At 53.7% G+C, this 20,039-nt stretch overlaps 9 protein-coding genes across 9 annotated transcripts; 5 read left to right on the forward strand and 4 right to left on the reverse strand.

The window, feature by feature from the left end:
• Positions 1–340: 340 nt before the first annotated feature.
• On the reverse strand, positions 341–1,401 carry GCG54_00008305 (Very-long-chain 3-oxoacyl-CoA reductase; the record flags this gene model as incomplete). The annotated part of the gene is made up of 2 exons (XM_045408273.1): positions 341–1,198; positions 1,258–1,401. The coding sequence occupies 2 exons, from the start codon at positions 1,399–1,401 to the stop codon at positions 341–343; spliced, it is 1,002 nt and encodes a 333-aa protein (XP_045258007.1).
• A 489-nt stretch (positions 1,402–1,890) lies between these two features.
• Positions 1,891–2,480, forward strand: GCG54_00008306 (putative ergosterol biosynthetic protein 28; the record flags this gene model as incomplete). The annotated part of the gene is made up of 2 exons (XM_045408274.1): positions 1,891–1,953; positions 2,010–2,480. The coding sequence occupies 2 exons, from the start codon at positions 1,891–1,893 to the stop codon at positions 2,478–2,480; spliced, it is 534 nt and encodes a 177-aa protein (XP_045258008.1).
• Positions 2,481–2,746: 266 nt separating this feature from the next.
• GCG54_00008307 (Galactose-1-phosphate uridylyltransferase) lies at positions 2,747–4,104 on the reverse strand (the record flags this gene model as incomplete). Its single annotated transcript, XM_045408275.1, is given in 5 exon segments — positions 2,747–2,967; positions 3,017–3,652; positions 3,714–3,849; positions 3,867–3,984; positions 4,004–4,104. 5 exon segments carry the CDS (start codon positions 4,102–4,104, stop codon positions 2,747–2,749), a joined length of 1,212 nt encoding a protein of 403 aa, XP_045258009.1.
• Positions 4,105–5,208: 1,104 nt separating this feature from the next.
• On the forward strand, positions 5,209–6,954 carry GCG54_00008308 (Transcriptional adapter 2; the record flags this gene model as incomplete). Its single annotated transcript, XM_045408276.1, has 2 exons — positions 5,209–5,346; positions 5,458–6,954. Coding segments are annotated over 2 exons (1,635 nt in total), but the record flags the coding sequence as incomplete, so codon positions are not given.
• Positions 6,955–7,870: 916 nt separating this feature from the next.
• Positions 7,871–8,551, reverse strand: GCG54_00008309 (uncharacterized protein; the record flags this gene model as incomplete). Its single annotated transcript, XM_045408277.1, has 1 exon — positions 7,871–8,551. The coding sequence occupies one exon, from the start codon at positions 8,549–8,551 to the stop codon at positions 7,871–7,873; it is 681 nt and encodes a 226-aa protein (XP_045258011.1).
• A 2,771-nt stretch (positions 8,552–11,322) lies between these two features.
• On the forward strand, positions 11,323–12,146 carry GCG54_00008310 (uncharacterized protein; the record flags this gene model as incomplete). Its single annotated transcript, XM_045408278.1, has 3 exons — positions 11,323–11,473; positions 11,545–11,910; positions 11,938–12,146. 3 exons carry the CDS (start codon positions 11,323–11,325, stop codon positions 12,144–12,146), a joined length of 726 nt encoding a protein of 241 aa, XP_045258012.1.
• A 536-nt stretch (positions 12,147–12,682) lies between these two features.
• Positions 12,683–13,734, forward strand: GCG54_00008311 (uncharacterized protein; the record flags this gene model as incomplete). Its single annotated transcript, XM_045408279.1, has 2 exons — positions 12,683–13,636; positions 13,723–13,734. The coding sequence occupies 2 exons, from the start codon at positions 12,683–12,685 to the stop codon at positions 13,732–13,734; spliced, it is 966 nt and encodes a 321-aa protein (XP_045258013.1).
• A 1,846-nt stretch (positions 13,735–15,580) lies between these two features.
• Positions 15,581–16,136, forward strand: GCG54_00008312 (uncharacterized protein; the record flags this gene model as incomplete). The annotated part of the gene is made up of 2 exons (XM_045408280.1): positions 15,581–15,753; positions 15,812–16,136. 2 exons carry the CDS (start codon positions 15,581–15,583, stop codon positions 16,134–16,136), a joined length of 498 nt encoding a protein of 165 aa, XP_045258014.1.
• A 1,127-nt stretch (positions 16,137–17,263) lies between these two features.
• Positions 17,264–19,682, reverse strand: GCG54_00008313 (uncharacterized protein; the record flags this gene model as incomplete). Its single annotated transcript, XM_045408281.1, has 5 exons — positions 17,264–18,344; positions 18,406–18,636; positions 18,699–19,268; positions 19,393–19,461; positions 19,531–19,682. 5 exons carry the CDS (start codon positions 19,680–19,682, stop codon positions 17,264–17,266), a joined length of 2,103 nt encoding a protein of 700 aa, XP_045258015.1.
• Positions 19,683–20,039: the final 357 nt, after the last annotated feature.

Raw genomic sequence — 20,039 nt, forward strand, 5'->3', positions numbered from 1 at the left:
AGGCTGAACCTGACGTTTTGGCAGGAGCTTCACACTTGGTTCAAGCTTTCATTCATTGTTCACTGCAGATATCATACGCGACATGAGTAGATGACAGAATTAATTATGTAGAACTTTTATATATCCGTAGCCTTCGTATGCAGCATCCCTACTGGGCAGTGCCACCGTCACGACTTCCACTCGCAGCTATCTCCCCTGGGGCATTCCGCATGCGTCCATGCTCATGCACCAATCATCTTCCTCTAGCTTTCATTCCTCATGTCCTGCATTTATCCTCACGTTTTGCTTCTTCCTCCCTCTTGCAACATGGGAGGGTCATCTAGGTCTATTCGCGACTTTCTTAGGCCTTCTTGGCCTCACGGGCCGCCTTCCTCAGGGCACGGGTGCGGATATCAGCATGCATCTTCATGTTGACGGCCAGAGCCCACTCGTGAGCGACGCCAATAGTGTTCTCAACAATCCACAGCATCAGAGCATGCGTCCACCACGGCGTGTAGGTGTACGCAAAGTTCTGGTAGATGCCAGTGCCGACCTTGCCGAGCGCCGCACGGACAAAGTTCTTGGGGTTGGGGATCGCAACGCTCGTCTTGCGGACCTTGCTCATGGCGGTCGTTACGAGGTAGCTGACGACAAGCTGCACGTCGATGCCGTCCGACTTGAGCTCGGTAGCGAGAGAGCTGCTCCAGTGCTGCAGGAAGGCTTTGGAGCCGGAGTACGTGGCCAGGTAGGGCGTGGGGATCCAGCCGGCGAAAGAGCCCATGGTAAGGATGAGGCCGGACTTGCGCTTCTGCATGATGGGTGCGACGACCTGGGTGGTCTTGAGGGTGCCAAGGCAGTTGATGGTGACTATGTTCTGGAGCTCCTCGCGGGCGGTCTCGACGAAGGGGACGGGGATGCTGTGGGACTGGCCGACGTTGTTGACGAGGATGCCGACGTCGAGGCCGGTAATGAGCTGGGCGAGGCGGTCGTAGTCGGCGCTGTCGTCGCGGGCGTAATCCATAGCGAGGACCTTGACCTGGACCTTGCCGGAGAACTTGGCTTCGAGCTCGTGGGCGAGGGTCTCGAGCTTGGATTGGGTTCGGGAGACTAGGACGAGGTTGAAACCCTTGCTGGCGAGCTGGTAGGCGTACTCCTTGCCAAGGCCGTCAGAGGCGCCGGTCACGACTGCCCAAGTGCCGGGCTTGCCATACTTGCGGAGCTGTTCAAGTTGTTGTTAGTGACGCCCTCGAAGTAGGAGAGGTGAGGGGGGTTGCGTACGTTGTTGCCGCTGAGGACGAAGACGCCGAGCAGGAACTTGACATAGGCGAGTGCCTTATTGGCGAGGAAGAGAGCGCCGACGCTGGCCAGGACGAGCTGGACCGGTTGCGGCAGCTGGCCGATGTAATCTGTGATTCCCTGCATCTTCGAGATATTGGAGCAGTCTGGTGCGCGAAGATGGTTGTGCGGGGAAGAAGAGGCCAGGGCTGATAGGATTGCGTCGGCGACCTTGAGATGTGCAGCTCGACCACACGACAGACAGCACAGACAAAATGTTGGGATAGGCAATATGAAAATGTATGTCGAAAGCCACCAGCCACGCCTCGGCAGCTCCCAACGGTTGGAGGGGCTTGAGCTTCAGCCAATCGGAAATCGACGGGTCCTGAGCAGCCACAGCTTGACAGCGTCAGCCACAGGGACCTGCCAGTAGACAAGCTCTGGGGTTCGTATTCGGGAAGGATTGGCAGCTACGTTAATATTCTAGCGGGAAGCCGGTGCACCCATCGAAAATGAGAGACGGCATCCCACGGTGACAGGCCATTTTCCACTCTTTTCCTCTCAATTCCTCCTTCATGCTCGGTCGTGGTGTCAATTGACCTTCTCTGGCTCCCAAACATCTACACAGCAGCCAAAATGGTGTCTCTCGCCGACTTGCTTCCTCCTGCGAAGGGCATTCTGCCCTATTACATGCTCTTCGTAAGTCTCGTGTCACTGGTTATAACACCACGCGCAACACCGCGAAGCTAATACAGTACTGCCTGCAGCTGTCCCTCCTAGCCATTGGCAACTCGGCCCAGAACTACCTGACCCTCCATTACTCGCGCCGCGTCTACAATGGCAAGTTCGTCAAGAACCCTTCGCTCCCGCCTCGCTCCGAAAAGTACAACCCCGAGGACTCGGTCAAGAAGTTCGTCCCCGCGCCCGCCGGCGCAAAGGAGTCCGAGACCCTGGATCAGGGCACGCCGCTCGCCGCCCGCTGCTTCGGCACCTGGACTCTGTTGACGAGTGTCGTCCGTCTGTACTGCGCCTACCACCTCCACTACGCGCACATGTACGACCTCGCCATCTGGACATATGTCATTGCACTGGGCCACTTTGCGAGCGAGCTGTTCGTTTTCAAGAGCATGACTTTTGGCGTTCCTCAGGCGTTCCCTTTCACGCTGGCCACTGTTGCCCTGATCTGGATGCCCCAAGTTCGCAGCTTCTACGTCGAGGCCCCTTAAGCAGAGAATGATGAGAAATGCGGAAGCAGCCCGCCAACGCTTTACTCACATGCCCACAAGCTCCGGCTAGTATGGTCATGATCGCCGTATAGCATTCTCGGGAACGGGTCACGAATTCATGAGACCTGGGGTACTCTTGGGTGTCTAGCGAATTCAAGTAGATATTTTAATAATCATGTTAATACTCAGATGTTTGGTTTTTTTCAAAAATGCCGCCGATGATGCCTGACTCCTCAACTCTCCCCCATATGCTGTCATAGTCTCTTCTAGATTGACTTGCGGTACAGCTGTCCACCCATGTCTCTCAGCTTGGCCGCGGCCTGCTCGGGTGTGATGTCTCGCTGCGGCTCGGCCATGAGCTCGTAACCGACAAGGAACTTGCGGACGGTCGCAGAGCGAAGTAGAGGTGGGTAGAAGTGCATGTGGAGGTAGCTGTTCTCAGCCTCTTCTTCGGTGGCATCCAGGGGTGCCTGGTGAATACCGGAGCCTGCAGTCTTGTGAGCGAGACTTTTCTACTAGGGACAGAGGCCACTTACTGTACGGGAAATGTGTCTCGAAGAGGTTGTCATATCTCCTTGCGACCTCTTGGACTGCCTCGGCAAACAGGACTCTCTCCTCTGCGCTCAGATCCACGAGAGCGCGAACATGCCTTTTGGGCAGAATCATGACCTCGAACGGCCACACAGCCCACCAGGGACACACCACGATGAAGGCATCATTCTCAAACACCGTGCGCTCCTTCTTCTCTATCTCAACCTTGACGTAGTCGCCTAGCAGGTGGCGACCAGCGTGCTCGCTGCGGTACTTGGCCATCTGGACGAGCTCGGTACCGGGCTCCTCGGGCATGGTGGAGGTGGTCCAGATCTGGCAGTGAGGGTGCGGGTTCGAGCATCCCATGGCAGCGCCCTTGTTCTCGAAGATCTGCATGAAGCGCAGCTGGTCGCGGGGCGCAGGCACAGTGCTCGCAGGGGTCGGAGGGGGCAGCTGGAGAGCGGCGGCGACCTTGGCAAGGGGGTTCGCAGGGGAGAGGTGGGAGGCGTAGATGTTCGTCCAGACGTCGATGACGGGGGCGATCTCTTCGGTCGTCATGTCTGCGAGGGTGACATGGTGCTTCTCGGAGAACGTGAGGACGTAGCATTTGCCGGTGGCAGCCTCAGCCTTGAGGAGGGATGCTGCGAGGTCTGGTATCGTCAATCATCATGATGTCCACGCTTGAGACAGGAACGAGCCTACCATCACTGCCTTCCTCGGGCTTGTACTCGGCCTGGTCCTCCTTGACGGCGCTGTAGTCGTTGACGAAGACGAAGGTGTTCTTGTAGTCAGGGTTCGCGTCGCCAACAGCGCGCGAGTTGCGGGGGCAGAGGTAGCACTGCAGAGAGTCAGAACAATGCTTTTCTCCTGCGGCTTGAAACGACTTGCCTTTGGGTCGTACTCAGGAAGCTTCGTAACAGTGGGCGCCTCTTGCTGACCTCTGTCCAACTTAGCGCACGTCGCATCATGTAGCCTGGTCGAAGTGATCTTACTGCCAGGGGCGCTTGGTCCTGTGAGGCGAGACCAGCAGCCAGGTGCCCTTAAGAGGGTTATACCGACGGTGGGAAATGTCGTCGAGAATCTTGTCAGGCATTGCGACGGATAATGAGGTACACGAGAGGAGATGGTAATGTTGGAGAAGATGGCGGGGTAGTAGCTCCGCGACGAAGAGAGCGCGGGGTCCGTCTTAATGTCAGTCGCAAGTGTCGCACTTAACCAGCCAAGAGATGGAAAAATTGAGAGAAGGCTCGAGGATAAGCCAGTCACGATTATTTAAAGAATCACGTTGTTATTTCTCCATACGAATCTGGCTAAGTACAGAAATCCAGCCCTCGGCAGGTCGCGGCCGAGGAGACAGACGGGGAAGCTGCCACAAAACAGCTCACCTCTGGCTGGTGGTGGTGACGTCCGATCCCTGCAAATGCGCTTCGTGCCTCGGGGATGTTGCGCCAGAGGACGTGGAGGGAGAGTGAAGAATTGCCCCGCGAAACCCCACCATTGTAGAGGCGCGCCATTGTTCTGGCGGACTCGATGCGCTGAAGGGCCGAGCTAGCGGCGGGAAACTGGCGGAGAAACTCTTTGGGGGCCGCGGGTGACGACATGTGGAACGCGACAGTCCTGGCTCGGGTCAATGGGTGAGAGAGAGGTATTTGCTGAGTGGCATTTGTACTGCTAGCAGTGAAGTTTTCTGGTGTACAGCTCTTCACCCGCAGGTCGGCATATTGTTCCACGACACCGGTAGTAGTCACAGAAGCATGTAGGAAATGGTTCCAGATGCACACAGCCGGACGATGGTCCGTTGGCCGAACATTGAATCTAGTTCATCGGGGATGACGGAGCCGATTTGATAGCGGCCAGCTGCCAGTGGCTTAGCCATTTCTATCTGTGGCTGGTGCTCTGTTTTCACCAGCCACATTCTCCTGGCCCAAGCACGGCTAGACTTCGGGTCGGGTCAAGCACGTCTCCAGATCCCCGGATTCCTTCCATTGGAGCCTGGCGTTGTTTCGACGGCGAACCTTGAAAACGTGGATTATCAACAACGCGCATCGGCCCATCCGAAATCCATCGAATTCATCGACGACCTTCCCATCCGCATCGAGCACACCACGCCTCTGCATTGAAAATACCAACCTATACTCGATAAACTACCGTATGCCCGCCTCCGCATCGCGATAACTCGACCGTCCTCGGCTGAGCCTTACCAGGGGCTGGCCTCCACGTCCCCACCGCAGCCCTGGACGAAATGGGCGTCATCAGAAAGAAGACCGTCACACGGGGCGGCGAGGGTGGTGTCAAGTACCACTGCGATATCTGCTCTGTAGACATCACATCAACGGTATGTTGTTTTGTTGTTTTGCCCGTCGTCGCGTCCCTCAGCCCCGCTGCCGAGCTCCGGCGCATACATCATCTCGCGCCTCGCGCTAACGCCCACCCTCTGCGTCGATAGGTACGCATCAGATGCGCCCACTCCGCCTGCAACGACTACGACCTCTGCGTCCAATGCTTTTCGCAGGGCAAATCCAGCTCAAACCATAAGCCCGAATCACATCCATACCGCGTCATCGAGCAGAACTCCTTTCCCATCTTCGACCGGGACTGGGGCGCCGACGAAGAACTTCTCCTCCTCGAGGGCGCAGAGATATACGGCCTGGGATCATGGGCTGATATTGCCGATCACATTGGCGGTTTCCGCCACAAGGACGAAGTCAGGGACCACTACCTCAAGGTCTACGTCGACTCCCCCAGGTTTCCGCTGCCGAAACGCTGCAGTCCAGGCGACAATGAGCTCGCGAACGAGATTTCCAGGGAGGACTTCCAGGCCAAGAAGAAGCGCAGGATAGAAGAGCGCAAAGACGCCGCGAAGAATGCGCCCACATTACAGCCCAAGACGAAGCCGACTGCCTCCGTACCAGCATGTCACGAAATTCAAGGATACATGCCTGGCCGTTTGGAGTTTGAGACAGAATACGCAAACGAGGCGGAAGAAGCGGTGCAGCTCATGCAATTCGATCCAGGCGATGGCCTCAACCCTAGAACAGGCGATCTTGAGCCGGAGATGGAGCTGAAGTTGACGGTCATGGACATCTACAACTGCCGACTTACCCAGCGTGTCGACAGGAAAAAGGTCATCTTTGAGCACAACCTACTTGAATACCGCGAAAACACAAAGGTCGAGAAGAAGAGGAGTAAGGAGGAGAGGGATCTGCTCAACAAGGCCAAGCCTTTTGCAAGGATGATGAACCACGACGACTTTGAGAGCTTGTGCCAGGGTCTTATTGACGAGCTCAACCTCCGACAGGCTATCACCCAACTTCAAGAATGGAGGAGTCTGCGCATTGGTGACCTTCGAAGCGGAGAGAAGTTCGAGACTGAGAAGGCGCAGAGGGCACAGAAAGCGATACCAATGGGCTCAATGGACAGAGAGCGCATGGCGTCGGCCCAAAGGTCCAAGGCGGCCGCTGTGCCCGATCCCCCAAGCGGAGCCGCACTCCTTATCCAGCCCGAGCTGCCAATACGGACAGCACCGCCATCCAATGGAACTAACGGCGCGGACGTGAAAAGCGAGCCTCAAACCAACGGCAACGTCAATGGGGCCTCAACAAATGGCACCGTCATTGTGGCAAACGGAACGGGCCCGTCAGGTCCCGTCACGCGACAGAAGTACATGGCACAGGCTCTGCCAGGCGTCACACCCCTTACCCTTACACAAGAGGCCGCGCCAGACTTGCACCTGCTCACGCCGGAGGAAGCCAAGCTCTGCGAGGTGGTCCGGTTGCAGCCCAAGCCATACTTGATGATCAAGGAGCAGATTCTCAAGGAGGCCCTCAAGAGCAACGGTACACTGAAGAAGAAGCAGGCCAAGGAGATCTGCAGGCTGGACTCGCAGAAGGGCGGACGCATTTTTGAGTTTTTCATCAACGCTGGCTGGGTTGGCAGGGCATAGCATGCTGCAAAGTAAGCAACCAGCGCAGATGCTGAGTCTGGCTTGGGCTCTGGCTCAAGATGCGATGTCCTTACCTCAACTGACTTGACTTTGGAGTACTATCAAAAGGGGGCGGTGGGTCTGTTTTTTAGGGGAGTAGGGGAACATATTTTAGTTTGAAGTGTATCAAGATACCAATCTACGAGCGCAACTCTTTGCCTCCAATTCTCACAGCGGATGTAGAGTTACAAAGTTCACGTAGCTTTTCTTGGATAGATGTGTCCACGGATAACTGCTTCAGGTCGTGTATCAACGGTAGAGGGTAAGGCCCAAATCCAGCGAAGACGGACCGAAACTTGACTCATGAGTGCAAGACACACTAAAAGATGGCTTCAACCTCACCTCGACGCGAACGCATGCCAAGCTGAAGCTATTGAAGCTTCAGGATCAACTTGATGGAGAGCATTAGGTAATCCGAACCGTGGGCACCAACACCAGGGGACGCTCGTTCTGTGCCTGCGTGGATCATCCCATGTTTGCTGATCGGGAGGGAAGGGACCCATAACATTGCAATTTCAGGTTGCATCGACCCGGGCCTCCAGGGGGCACTTTAACGGACATAAGGCCTTTCTTCAGCAAACTTCAGAGCTTTGGCCACTGCATATCCGTAAATCCCTTGATGAATGAATATCACGGGTGTCGTCGAAGCACGGTGAATCCACATATGCGGTTGAAATAAAGATTAAATGTCGACCGGGTATATTTTACTCCCCAAAGTGTGATTTGTAAGGTTAAGTTACAAGAATTAATTACAGGTAAAGTTTGAGATTTTATTTTCTCCTTCCGAGAAACTTTAGGTGCTCGGGAAATGAGACTGTGAGATCCCAGCCCAAGCGAGGGTTCGTTCTTTTGGAAGCAACTCTGGGCGTGATGTTGCTTAGAGCATAACGGCACCGACGATGCCGGCAGCAGCAGCCGCAGCGGCGACGAACAGGCCAGTCTCCTTGGGCGCGGCGGCAGGGACGGCGGTAGTCGAGGCAGCGCTACCAGACGCACCAGAACCAGACGCAGACGCAGAAGATCCGGCGGTGCCAGTCGCAGTAGCACCGGTGGCGCCGCTGCCGCTGGAGGTAGCCGTGACCAAGCCGGTAGCAGTCGCAGAGGCCGACGCCGTGCCGTCCTCGGAGGTGATGACCGCGGCCGCGCTCGTGCAGATGGCGTCGCCGTACTCGGCGAGGATGCTGGAGAACTGGGGCACGTCGGAGCAGGCCTGGTAGAGGGAGCGGATCTCGGTGATGTGGGCGTCCTGCCAGCTCTGCAGGGCGGAGGAGTAGGAGGTGATGAGGGCGCCGGCGGAGCCGGTGATGGAGGGGAACTGGCACGGGTCGGTGATGGTGGGGACGTCGACGTCGGTGTAGGTGGCGAGGGCAGTGGGCAGCTCGGGGAAGTCGTCGACGACGGTGGAGTGGGCGGCGTAGGCGGACAGGCAGGCGGCCTCGTCGCGGGCGGCGAGCTGGGCCTCGGCGCGGCGGAAGGCGTGCGGGAGGGTGCCGGACAGGTCGCGGACGGCGAGGACGGCGGCCGGGAGGGTGGCGGCGAGGAGGAGCTTGGACTGCATTGTTGCGGTTGGTGTTGGTGTTGGTGGTGAAGGAGTGTGACCTGGTGAAGCTGGTGAGACTGGTTAAAGTCTTTTTGTGGGATTATACGGCAGCTTGGTTTTGGGGCTGGAGAGAGAAGAAACAATAAGAGGTAGACGATGGGGGGCGGGATGTGTTCAGCTCTTTAATATCATGTCACCGGCTGGATTCATGTAGACACCCTTGTTCTACGATTACTCGATTCGATATGGCTCAGATGGGGTGCGGTGTGTGTGACTGAAAGCCCCAGAGAATCATTCACTGGGTCCGATTAGGCGACCTACGGATACAGGCAAAATACAGACATCGTCAGGCAGACCAAGCGAATAGGAAAGGGAGCCAAGCCAACCAAGACAGTCGGGCAATCTCGTTTGCCCCCCTGAATTGGCGCCGTGTGCTGTGTGCGCCTGCTGCCTGCTCCGGCCGGGCGAACGCCGCGGCAGGGCGTGATGCAATGATCGCCCGCGCCCGGTGCCGTGGGTCCGCGAAGGGATGATGGGTCGACGGGAGCGAGCATATTCGTACCTCCCGTCGAGAATTGGACCGAACTGGACTCTTGTCTTGTGCCTGGGACAGGGGGTTTGTAGGACGCTAAGCTATGGCGAGGATGTGAGAAATTTGGGAGTGGTGGTTATTCGGAAGATAATGCACAGCGGCACGGGAAAGGGGTAAAGAAGCAGCAGTAGGAGCAGCTGTCATTCACTGCTTGGGCTTGGCCGCTTGGGATCTCGAAGGTGTGCAGTGCAGTGTGACGGTATCTCATACCTCGCCCTCTCTCCCTGTAGCCTGTGATGGATCGCGTCCCCTGTCGCCAACCCGAAAGGTGGGAAATATCCAGTAGGATGGTCTGGGCGCGTCGTGGGTTTCGCGAGGTGGTGCGGTCCAGCTGTTCGGCCGCGAAAAGGGCGAGCTTTTTTGCGTACGCAGTAGGCAGTGTTCGTTGATTCAGCGATTCTGCAGTCTAACAGAGATGGGAGCAGGGATGAGGGGCAAAAGTCCTTTTCCACCAGCGACCAGATGGGCATCACATCCCTGCTGAGCATCCTCAGGTTGAGTGTGGCTCCGCCGTTCGCGTGATGCCGCGCGACGAGTTAACCAGTAAAAAACTCCGAAGAGGGAGATTGCGAGGACCGCTTTTCAAACGTGGATTCTTTTGATGGTAGTCTGCACTGTGATTTGTTGATGGTTGAGAAATATGGGACGGAAGTGGTTTTGCTGGCTTTGAAGGATTCGCGCAGGTCTTGGGTTACCCCAGTTTCCTGCTCCTACTGGAGAGAGACAGCAAAGAAACGTATGGAGGTGACGAAAGTCAAGAACGGCGTCTTGAGGCTGAGTTGCGAAGGAACCGAAACAGTGCTTGGCATACGCGAAGTGCCGTTGTTGCAAACAGGACGGGAACAATATGTTCCATTGTCTGCCTCTACCCGCCGTGCATTCTCGAATCTCCCGAAGCCGGGGGTGCTCATCTCACGTCCAAGCGCGTCCTGCAGGCAACTAAGCGGCACGGTACTTTTCCCATTTAACTCGTGCCATCCGAAGAACCGAATATTTCAGCTAGCCTACCAGACTTTTCTTCCTTTTGCTGTTGTTTTTTTTCCAGCTATGGTTTTCAGCTCCCCACGTCCTGAGTAACGGCTCCAACGGCATTTCCAACGTTGCACTGGTTCATCCTAGACACAGCCTCGATGCATTACACACCGCGTCGCGCTAGTGCTGACGGCGCCAGACGCCGTCTTGCCTGTCGTTCGGAGCCTGTCCCGCTGCAGGGCTTGGCGTTTGCCCCCTCCCGCCTCTGTGTCAGCCTGAGATTGGCAGCTGTGTTGGCTTGAAGCGTGACGGAGTGGCCCTGGAAGGGATGCGCTGCGGTGGGCGCTGACGTTGCTTCACATTGTTGGCATTGCGGCGAGTTGAGGACGTGCAGGTCGCAGTGGGGAGGACAATAAGGATCTTACCCCGTGCAGCTAGTGACTGTCAACTTTTGGTCAGTCGTAGCTTTCTACGTTGTATGAGGCATGTAAGTGAGATTGAGAATCCCCGTCTGAAGTGGTTTGGTAAATTCCAACGGCGGGAGTCTATCTCGATCCGGCCCCGGGACTTTTGCCTTTCAATAGAACTTCGGCGTTCCTCTCGAAGATGGACATGATCTGCGGCCCCGAGTCATTCTGCAAACCATTTTCGGGAGAATAAGGCCAGCTGAAGAAAGGTTATTCGAACTTGCCTTCGGAGTAGATCCGAAGCATCTAGCTCGCCTCCAGCCCAAGCCCGAAGGAACAACAGGCTGTAGCATCAAAACCCTAAACTGACCCGAACCTCGAACAAAAGTCATCCTCCTCAACTCAAATCAAGCCCGGTTTGTCTTCTGAGGATGGTAGTGTCCAGAAGCAGCCACGTCCCTCCCAAACACCGAAGCTCCAATAAGCAGCCCGCGCGGCGTAAGCCACCGGCTCAGCCATTCGGCGCCCGGTCGTCGGTAGGGCTGACGTGCGTTTTCTAAATCCAACCGTCTTCATTCGGTCCAACGGTGTGCATGTGTGTCGGCACAAAGAAGTTGTGGAAAGCCATATTTGGCAGCTCGTGCTGATGCTGACATCGCCTCCATGCAGAGGCTACGTCAAAGGATTCCCCGCGGGGTATCTGGGGAGGAGGCTCTTTGATGGGGGATTGCTTATAAATGTGGATTTTCCCGATGGACAGGTGCCGTTGCGTAGTGTTCTGTCTAAATACGTTATTCAGGTATTGAAGAAACATTAACATGAAGAGCGGATTCACATCAGTCACTGTCCTCGCAGGGTCGTTTGCGTCCTTGGCAACTGCACATGTCGAAATTTCGTATCCGGGATGGAGAGGAAACAACATTATTACGAATGAGACGTTCCCGTTCGGGATGCAATGGATGTATCCATGTGAGTTCTGCTAAACACTGCGCCCGCGTAATCAAGCCCGACATATAGATATCTAACATGACATCAAAAAGGTGGCGGCCTGAACGTAACCCAGAACCGAACCCACTGGCCCCTCGAAGGCGGTGCCATCGCCGTCCAGCCCGGCTACAACAGCGGCCACCAGAGTGCTCTTATGTACGTCAACATCGGCCTCGGCGAAGTGCCATCAAACTTCACCACCGTCGTGGTTCCGATGTTCCACCTCACCGGTCCCACGAACGAAGCCTACGACGGTACAGTCTGTCTGCCGCATGTTCCTCTCCCGAGAAGCGTTGAGCCAAAGGAAGGTGATTTGGCGACGATACAAGTCGTCCAGGCAGCGAGACATGGAGGTGCTCTTTTCAGCGCAAGTCTTTCCCGAGTGTCATCGAGAATGCCGGATGGCTTGCTAATTGCAGGTTAGTGCGTCGACATCATCTTCACAGGGGATGAGTCCAAGATCGCCCCGGTTAACGAGAGCAACTGCTTCAATTCTTCGGGTCTGAGCATCCAAGCTGCCAGTATCGCGATAAACGAAAACTCAATCACAGATCCGTCTCCCACGGTCGTTTCCACTCCTTCTCCTACGAACGCTGCAATCCGCATGGTGGCTCCGGTGTCGGGCTTGATTGCTGTGTTGTTGCTTCTGGTATAGAAGAGTTTTGATATGCGGGCGGATATATCCAGCTAACCGGGCAGACTGTTATTCATAGCTCTTATTTATTTAGCAGCCATAGTTACTACTATTGTTATCATCACGATTAATCTCATTTTATCGCCGTCGTCTTCGTCGTCTTTGTCATCGTTAGTATCGTCATTATTATCATTGTCGCCGTCGTCACTATTATCATATATCGTTGCTATAAAAAATGATGGTTACCAATATCCTCTTATTCGTTCCGCCCGGATGCCAAAATTCATAGAGTCAATTCACCGAGGCGTTGGTAGTCAGGTAGGTACTAAGGGAAGGCAGGAACACCAAGGATATTAGGGAGGACAGGGGCATCCAGCCAGTGAAAGGAGATCTTGTCAGCCACACATGTAATCAGTCACGAGTCTGCCGAGAAGTGGAATCCGACAGAAGAGTGCAGCCTGATCCTCCAACGCGTGACTGCCTGATATCACGAACCCAAAAACACATTACTCGACACGTTCCCCAATGACAACCAAATCATGAACAATATGTCAACCATGTACACTCCTCTAAAGGCCTCGCGCCGGGAAGTTCGTCTCATTTCGATCCATTCAGACTTGCACAAGCATGACGGCAGCAATACGCCTCGAGACAGCGTTCCTGATGGAACCCTTACGTGCACCATGAAAACGGTATCTCTAAAAGATTGGACCCCTGAATATACCGACTTTCGAGCCGAGTCAATTTACTGGCCCTACTCGCCAACTACTCTCTATGAGAAGTGGGAACATTTCTCGCGCGAAAAGGCTGAACGTACAGATGACGACACGCCCACTCCCGATAGATTCGTGTGGGGAGACTACGAGACCATCAGCTACACATGGGAGAACGGATCGAATACACAGCACATTATCTACGTCAACAACAAGCCATTCGTCGTTCAAGATAATCTCTATTTCGCACTGCAAGAGTTTCGGAGAAGCAAAGCATTTGTGGAAGGCCGGAAGCGGATGCTTTGGGCGGATGCGATCTGTATCAATCAGGATGACCTCGACGAGCGAGCTGCCGAGGTCAAAAGAATGAATGAGATTTTCAGCACTGCAATCAAGTCGATGGTCTGGCTCGGTCTTTCCATTGACCTCAAAGGCGCAGATACACAAGTCTACTTTGACCTCATCGAGCGTCTCATGGACAATGTCGGTCAGTTGTCGCTCTCGGGTGACTCTTCGACAGACAGTTTACAATCAACATCAACTGAGCTTGCCTCGTCTGAAATAGAATCTCTGGACAAGCATGATCTGAAAACCCAGGAAAGCCTGGCAGTATCAAAGGAAGCAATTGCCATGATTTCTCTGTTCGATCCTGCAGAGCGCCCTACCACCTTCGCCGGGCTCACGAAGACGGCCGCCAAGAAACGCCTCATGGCTCTGCTGTCTCCCATATTTCTCCTCGGTTACTGGAGTCGGGTTTGGATTATTCAGGAGCTCACTATCAGCTCTAGCCAGACAGTCGTACGAGTAGGTCCCTCACAGATCTCGTTCGCGCGATTGTCTTGGTCTGCAGAAGAGATTGTCAACGATTTGACACATGACCCAAGTTGGTTAACTGATAACGAGCACACTTTAAGTTCTTTAACTGATAACGAGTACACTTTAAGTTCGTCAACTGATAACGAGCACGCGGGGATCATCCCGAGATCACTGTTGCTACTCTCAACGATCTATCAAAGTCAACTCCAACTTGAACCCGACGAGTGGGGGACGGGTCCTGAACACACTTTGATTACACTAGGGCTCTTGGCTCGATCGTCTCTACCTCTAGATAAGCTATACGGAGTGCTCGGCCTATTGAAGCCATCTTTATATCTCGGAATCAATGTTGACTATAACAAGACTGTTCGACAAGGTTCGATCGATGCAGCGATCGCATTGATTCGTGCCAGGAAGGCTATCAGGAGTTTCGACATACGCAGAGAACCCCAAAGCTTGCAGGTACCGTCTTGGGTAGTGGACCTGTCGGTTAATTACGATCTAGGGTGGGGTCTCGCGGTGTACTTCCGTAGGAGGAGCCGAGCTGATATCCCGGAAGTGAATTGGGACGTCTTTTGGGAGCGTCAACTTGGACTTAGTGATCAAGGCATTTTGAGTCTGAGAGCCACATACCTGGACACAGTTGATGGGGTTGCGGCTTGTGTGTCTGCGGAGAGTGGAGACCCATACAGCTTGCCCCAGAAGGTTGCCCTGCTACGAAACATTGATGATTCAGTGACGGAGCCGACAAGACTTCATCACTCATACAGGGATGACTTTGAGATGCTCGCTCAATTGGACGCTATGTTACGCAATATCCCGAACTGGCGGACGAATGAGTTCGAAACCAAACATTATCCAGAAGGATCACCTGACGCATTGAAATTCGGTATGCTTGCAGCAGGCGTGGAGCTGGGCAGCAATGGTTTGTCTGGGTCGAACTCCTTTGGAGATTCGTCTTGGACAGCGATGAGATTGTCTTCTCTCAAGCAGTTCCTCGATGCTAGTGCCGACTTCAAACTTTGGAATGACAAGTTATCAACGTTTTTTCCAGGAATTGGACAGAAGCCAGTGTCCTCAACCTCCGCATTTCAACCGTCGAACTCAGTAAACCTTTTAGAAACAGATGGGCTAACGGCACTCGAGGACACGCTACAACATGGCATGTTGTGGACACTTCCTCAGGTGCGACTGATCACCACCACGAGTGGATATCTTGGTATGTAAGTGGAACGTGGGAGAACTTGGTGTTTGACTGTATTGTTAGACTGCAGTGAGATTTACTCTTAAGCGTTCGATCAATAACCATACTGGTAGCATTACTTCGGCCACTCTGAACAAAACTGGTTTTAATGCTCATCAGATTGAATAAACAATTCGAATAGGCTATTCCCATGGTGTTTGCACGTCTGTAATGGGGATGGTCCCACCTTTGCTGACTGTCATGCACGTCTGCGGCGCACATCTTGTGGTGGCCAGTAGATAGAAGGTCCATGCAGCTGAAGGATGATCAGCCCGCCAGAAACGGAAATCTTCCGCCGTGTCACCAGACAGGGTCGTGGGGGTAGAATTTCCACTTTAGAATTCGCCATGAATAACTGAGCGCTCCGTTGATTTAAGAATGGGGGGCCCGCCCACCGAATACAAAGTTTTTAAGCTCTTCTACATGTCCCATGACGGTCATCGATAATGATAATACTGCCAAAACCGTCGGTATTCTTCCGGAACTCGGTAAAATCAACGTGATTTCTTCAAATTTCTTGGAAAGACTTGACGGACTGAAACTCGAGCACGACCAAGACGGCGCACGATTTGCGAGAACGAACTGCCTCTGGGCCCAAACTGCCAGTTTCGAACGCGATAACTGAGCCAAAGAATAGAATATCAACTACGCTATGCCTCGAACAGTCACCCAATACCACAAACATGGAATCTCTGAGCTCGGTGATGCTACATGGCGCGCAGAGGTCAGAAAGACCCCGTTCTGGACAACACTGGGATGCAAAGAAGGACACGTTGCAGCGATTGTATCTGAAAGAAAACAAGCCTCTAAGGGAGATTGTTGTTATTATGAACCAACAGCACCTCTTCATGGCAACGTAAGTATCCTCGAAACTATGACTCGCTCATGCAATGGCATCTGATTGTCTCTACCAGGGAGAGGATGTATAAGCGGCAGTTCATGAAGTGGAGATGGCGGAAATACAACTCCAAGGGTCTTCGACAAAGCCAGCTCAACGGCGACAGGGTGGAAATGGTCGAAGGCGAGATGACGTGTCAAAGAACACGCCGTAGGCGCCTGAGCCCCGATCTGAGCCGAACTTCCACCGGAAGCCAAAAGACAGATCCATTTCCCATGACATCAACTAGTCTCTTGTATGGGACAGAGAAGGATCGGCTGTCCTATGGGCTTCTTCTGAATTTGCACGATTTGATACAAGGCGCTTGCCGTCAGGACCCCGAGTGGCACCGACGCGCTTGATTCAACTACCTCCCAACCCCCGGGCGTCACTTTAAAGCTTTGACACGACTCGGGGCATATTTCTTCGACATCAAAGACTTTAAACGAGGCGGGACTATATTCCAAGAAGCTTTTCAAGGGATCGAAGGCATTCTCACCCAGGAGCCCATTGCAACCTTCCATATGTTGCTTCTGGAGATCCCGCATCTACTCACTGATCACGGAATACTTCAGTCCTATCTGCAACTTGTCTCAGAAATGCTGGGTATCAAGCAACGGGGCCAGCCCATCCACCGGGTTGCCCAGGACATGTTCGGTATTGCGACTTCATGCCACGAGGATCTATTGGACTATATGAAGCGACTTCGAACCTTAATCATGGATGAGTATATCGGTCTTCGAGGGCGTGCCGACTTGCACAGCATTGAGGCTACTGTTGAAGCCATAAATTGTCACGATGATGAGAGACGTGTGCGAAGCTGGTCTGGCCTTCTGGAAAGCTATGAAGCTCTCCTTGACGAAGCCAACTCCAAATTCGGGACCAACAGCGTTGAGGTTACTCGCGTGGAGCACAGTCGCGTGGTCGCGACTTCACTACTGATGAATCACAAGTCACCCGACTTCTTGACCCTGTGTCATCGCCATCTTTCTCGCTTAGCTGTCGCAAACAACAACGGCCCTTTACAGAATTGGGATAGCTGGTCGTTGAGGCTGTATGGCAGGACGACAAGCTTCCTGGCAAAGTTCCATGAGGCATCAGGCAACACACACTCTGGCATTGAATGCTTGAACAAGGCAATTGAGGCGACAGACTATGCCCAGACCAAAGCGACAGGGGGTGATAAGCTACGGTATTCAAGTACCGCGTTGCTGACTCGTGTTAAGTTGGCTAAGCATCTTATGAACAGTGGCAGAGTGATGGAGGCGATGGAGCTGAAGGCTGAAATTCCTGGAAGTTCGGCGAACTTGCAGCAAATGGTGCGGGATGAACAACTTTGGTGATTGCGCGATGGCTATAAGCCAATAAAGGATAAAATTTTGAATCGTTGAAACTCTCAACGGACGTCATTCGCGGTTTGTGCATCTATGAATAATAGTACCGTAAATCTCAAACTTGAAGTCAAGTAATATCGCAGTTTAACAAATTACTACTGGGGTATCATGTTCGCCATGGCCATCGTCTCAGTCGTGCTCATCCCATCCTGCCACATGATGCCCTGCAAGGTCTGCATCGAATCGTTACCGAACTGAAAGTCATACGGCATCTGGCCGAATCCATCCACAATCATCTGTCCCCAGAACATCTTGTCCATGGTGACATCGTCCACCCAAGACATGCTCGCGTCGTTCGTTGAACCCTCCGCGGTATTCGGAGGTTGCTCAGCGGACGGCTCCCGCTGCGGAGGAGACACTTTGCTCAAATACCAGTTCTTCATCCATCGTGCACGGTAGGCATAGTTAGCCCATCTAGACGTCTGGTCTTCAAAAAGGCGCCTCTTCTGGCCGACAACAAGGGCAACGTTATCCGCCTCTTCGAACCTGTCTGCCATGCGTTGTGCGTTTTGCGCGTGTGGAATCTTTTGCCGAGCGATAGTAACGTCCCAGTCGGGGCTGCCGTCTTCCAAAAGAAGCCGGTTCGCTGCCATCATTACGAAGGCGGTGGCTGAGACTAGGGTGAAGGGCAGGTATGCATATATCTCTGCAGGTATAGACAGTAAAGCATCCATGGCGGCCTGAACAGACTCGAGGCATTTCCAGAGGGCTTCAGTCCGGCTGTACGGCTCGGTCGGCGACGCTGTATCTGCTGGGCTCATTGGTCGCATGCCCAGTGCGGGCTCGTAAAGTCTGACTGGTAGGGTCACGTAATGACACCAAACAAGAGCTGCGAGGAGAAATGAGGTAAGCAGATGTTGCCGGCGTGAAAGAAAGAGCCACTTACGGTTATCTTTGTTTATGCCAGGCTCCTCTTTCTGAAGGTCCTCAATCTCCTTTCGTACGGACGAGAATATTGCGCTGTAGTGCTCCTTGAAGAATGGGGCAGGTGTGTCCTCGTCTCTGTCGTAAATTGGGAACAAAGATCTCAGACGATCGGTTATATGTTGCATGCGCACGAAGGCAATCAAGCTTGAGTCCGTTGCGAACTCTCCAGCTTCACGGATGCTTCTGCAGCACCGCGCCATATGTGCAGACCATTGTACTTGGGGGCTTCTTCGCATTGAAATCGCCACGCTATGGATCACTAGATCAGCATTGATTCGGAACGAGCTAGAATTGGAACTGAGGTTCATACCTAGATGCAATGAAGTAGCCTCCCAAGACCGCTCTCTGCTCCTCTAGAGTCTGTTTTGGGGTTTCGAAGTGTTTTCCTTTGCTGATAACAGCCCATGCATCCGACAACATGGTCTTGGGCATCCAGGCTAGTGGTCCAGCAAGAGTGTTGATGCTCATGTCTGAGACCATGCCTATGGCAAGTTGCAGTAGGCCGTTGGCACTCATGCCCAAGTGGATATGGACGTCACCCCTGTATACGAAGACAAAGGTCAGCAACCCCAACTGGGCAAGACTGAGGAGAGGCACACTCACCAAGCATAGCAGGCAATGTAGATTAGCAGGCCCTGTAGCAGCTCAAGCTTTCTCTCCCTGTTCACGATAATATGCACTGCTGCATGGTGCCGAATCCAATCATCTACCGCCTTCTGGACAGGGGCTTCCTGAGGAATTAGAGCCTGCATGATGCACCAGAAAAGAAACCTCTTTTGGGAATGGAGCTCCCGTGCCGTCACATTGACGTGGATAGGTATGAAGGGGAAGTGTGGGACCATGCGAGTGCGGTAGATGTTGAGGTATTCTTCGGCTTGATCCATGGTGAGGGAGAGTCCAGGGACCAACTGCAAGGTATTCGAAGGACCGACATCTGGGGTGTGTTGAGTGCTGCAGTGAGGGTCAGGGGTGACAGCATTGGAGGATGCTTCGGTATCAGGTTGAGGCATGGGGAGCCCGGCGCAAGGCAGTAGTCCACGCAGCTGGTTTTCTTCATAAGTCGATGAACTGGTAGCGGGAGTAAGAGCTTGAGCTCCATGTTGCTTGGTCTGTTGTTGAGTTTGGAAAAGATTGACTAGGCCATCGATTTTCTTCTCTAGTTCGGTGACTCGACTGGGGAGGAGTTGTCAGCGTACGCAAGGGACCCCAGATGACCAATACAGCAATGCCAGAAGGCACGAAGATATCTGAATTCGACGCTCATAAAGGGACCAGAAGAGGACGAAAAAAGACCTACCTCGACTTTCCCCGTTTCTTTCTGGGTACTGGTTCCGGCACCCGACAGCGGATGTTCATCCGAGAACATCTAGCTTGTGTTAGCTCTCTGCAAGTCATTCATGGAGTACCCAGAACGGATTCTGCAATCTCTCCCTACCTTGTGCAATCGGTTGGTTCACCATGTTCCGTGGCCGGTGGCCACCTGCATCTGATCTTGAGGCGCGCACAGTTGCTGCAAGCTCGGAGCTTTTTCGCGTTCGCAATGAACTCCGGGCTACTGCCCTCCTCTTCTGGAGAAATATTTGTCATCTTAAGACCGATAAAACAACAATGACGACGTGTGCTCTGTGAATTTGGCGCTCAAAATGGCATATCTCAAGCAACGGGGAAATCGCAAAAAGGTCGCGGATGACGGTGTAGCTAGGAACGGACGAAAGCTGTCAAAGATCGGGGACCGGTGTCAGTCTTAAGTCCCGTATGTCGAAGATCGGGAGAGATTGGCAGCATCTGATTGGGCAGATGATGGGATGCGAACACGGAGTCGGGTGGTAAGTTAACACCCGACCGCCGATGGACACGCAAATTCCCACTTTCACCCGTGTTAACCCCGGCTAGGGAGCCATTTTGGGCGGGACAAGGGTCAGCGCTAGGCAGCATCTTCCACCA

This window comes from Colletotrichum gloeosporioides (assembly GCF_011800055.1).
Source record: "Colletotrichum gloeosporioides strain Lc1 chromosome Unknown consensus_91, whole genome shotgun sequence".
Lineage (NCBI taxonomy): Eukaryota > Fungi > Ascomycota > Sordariomycetes > Glomerellales > Glomerellaceae > Colletotrichum > Colletotrichum gloeosporioides.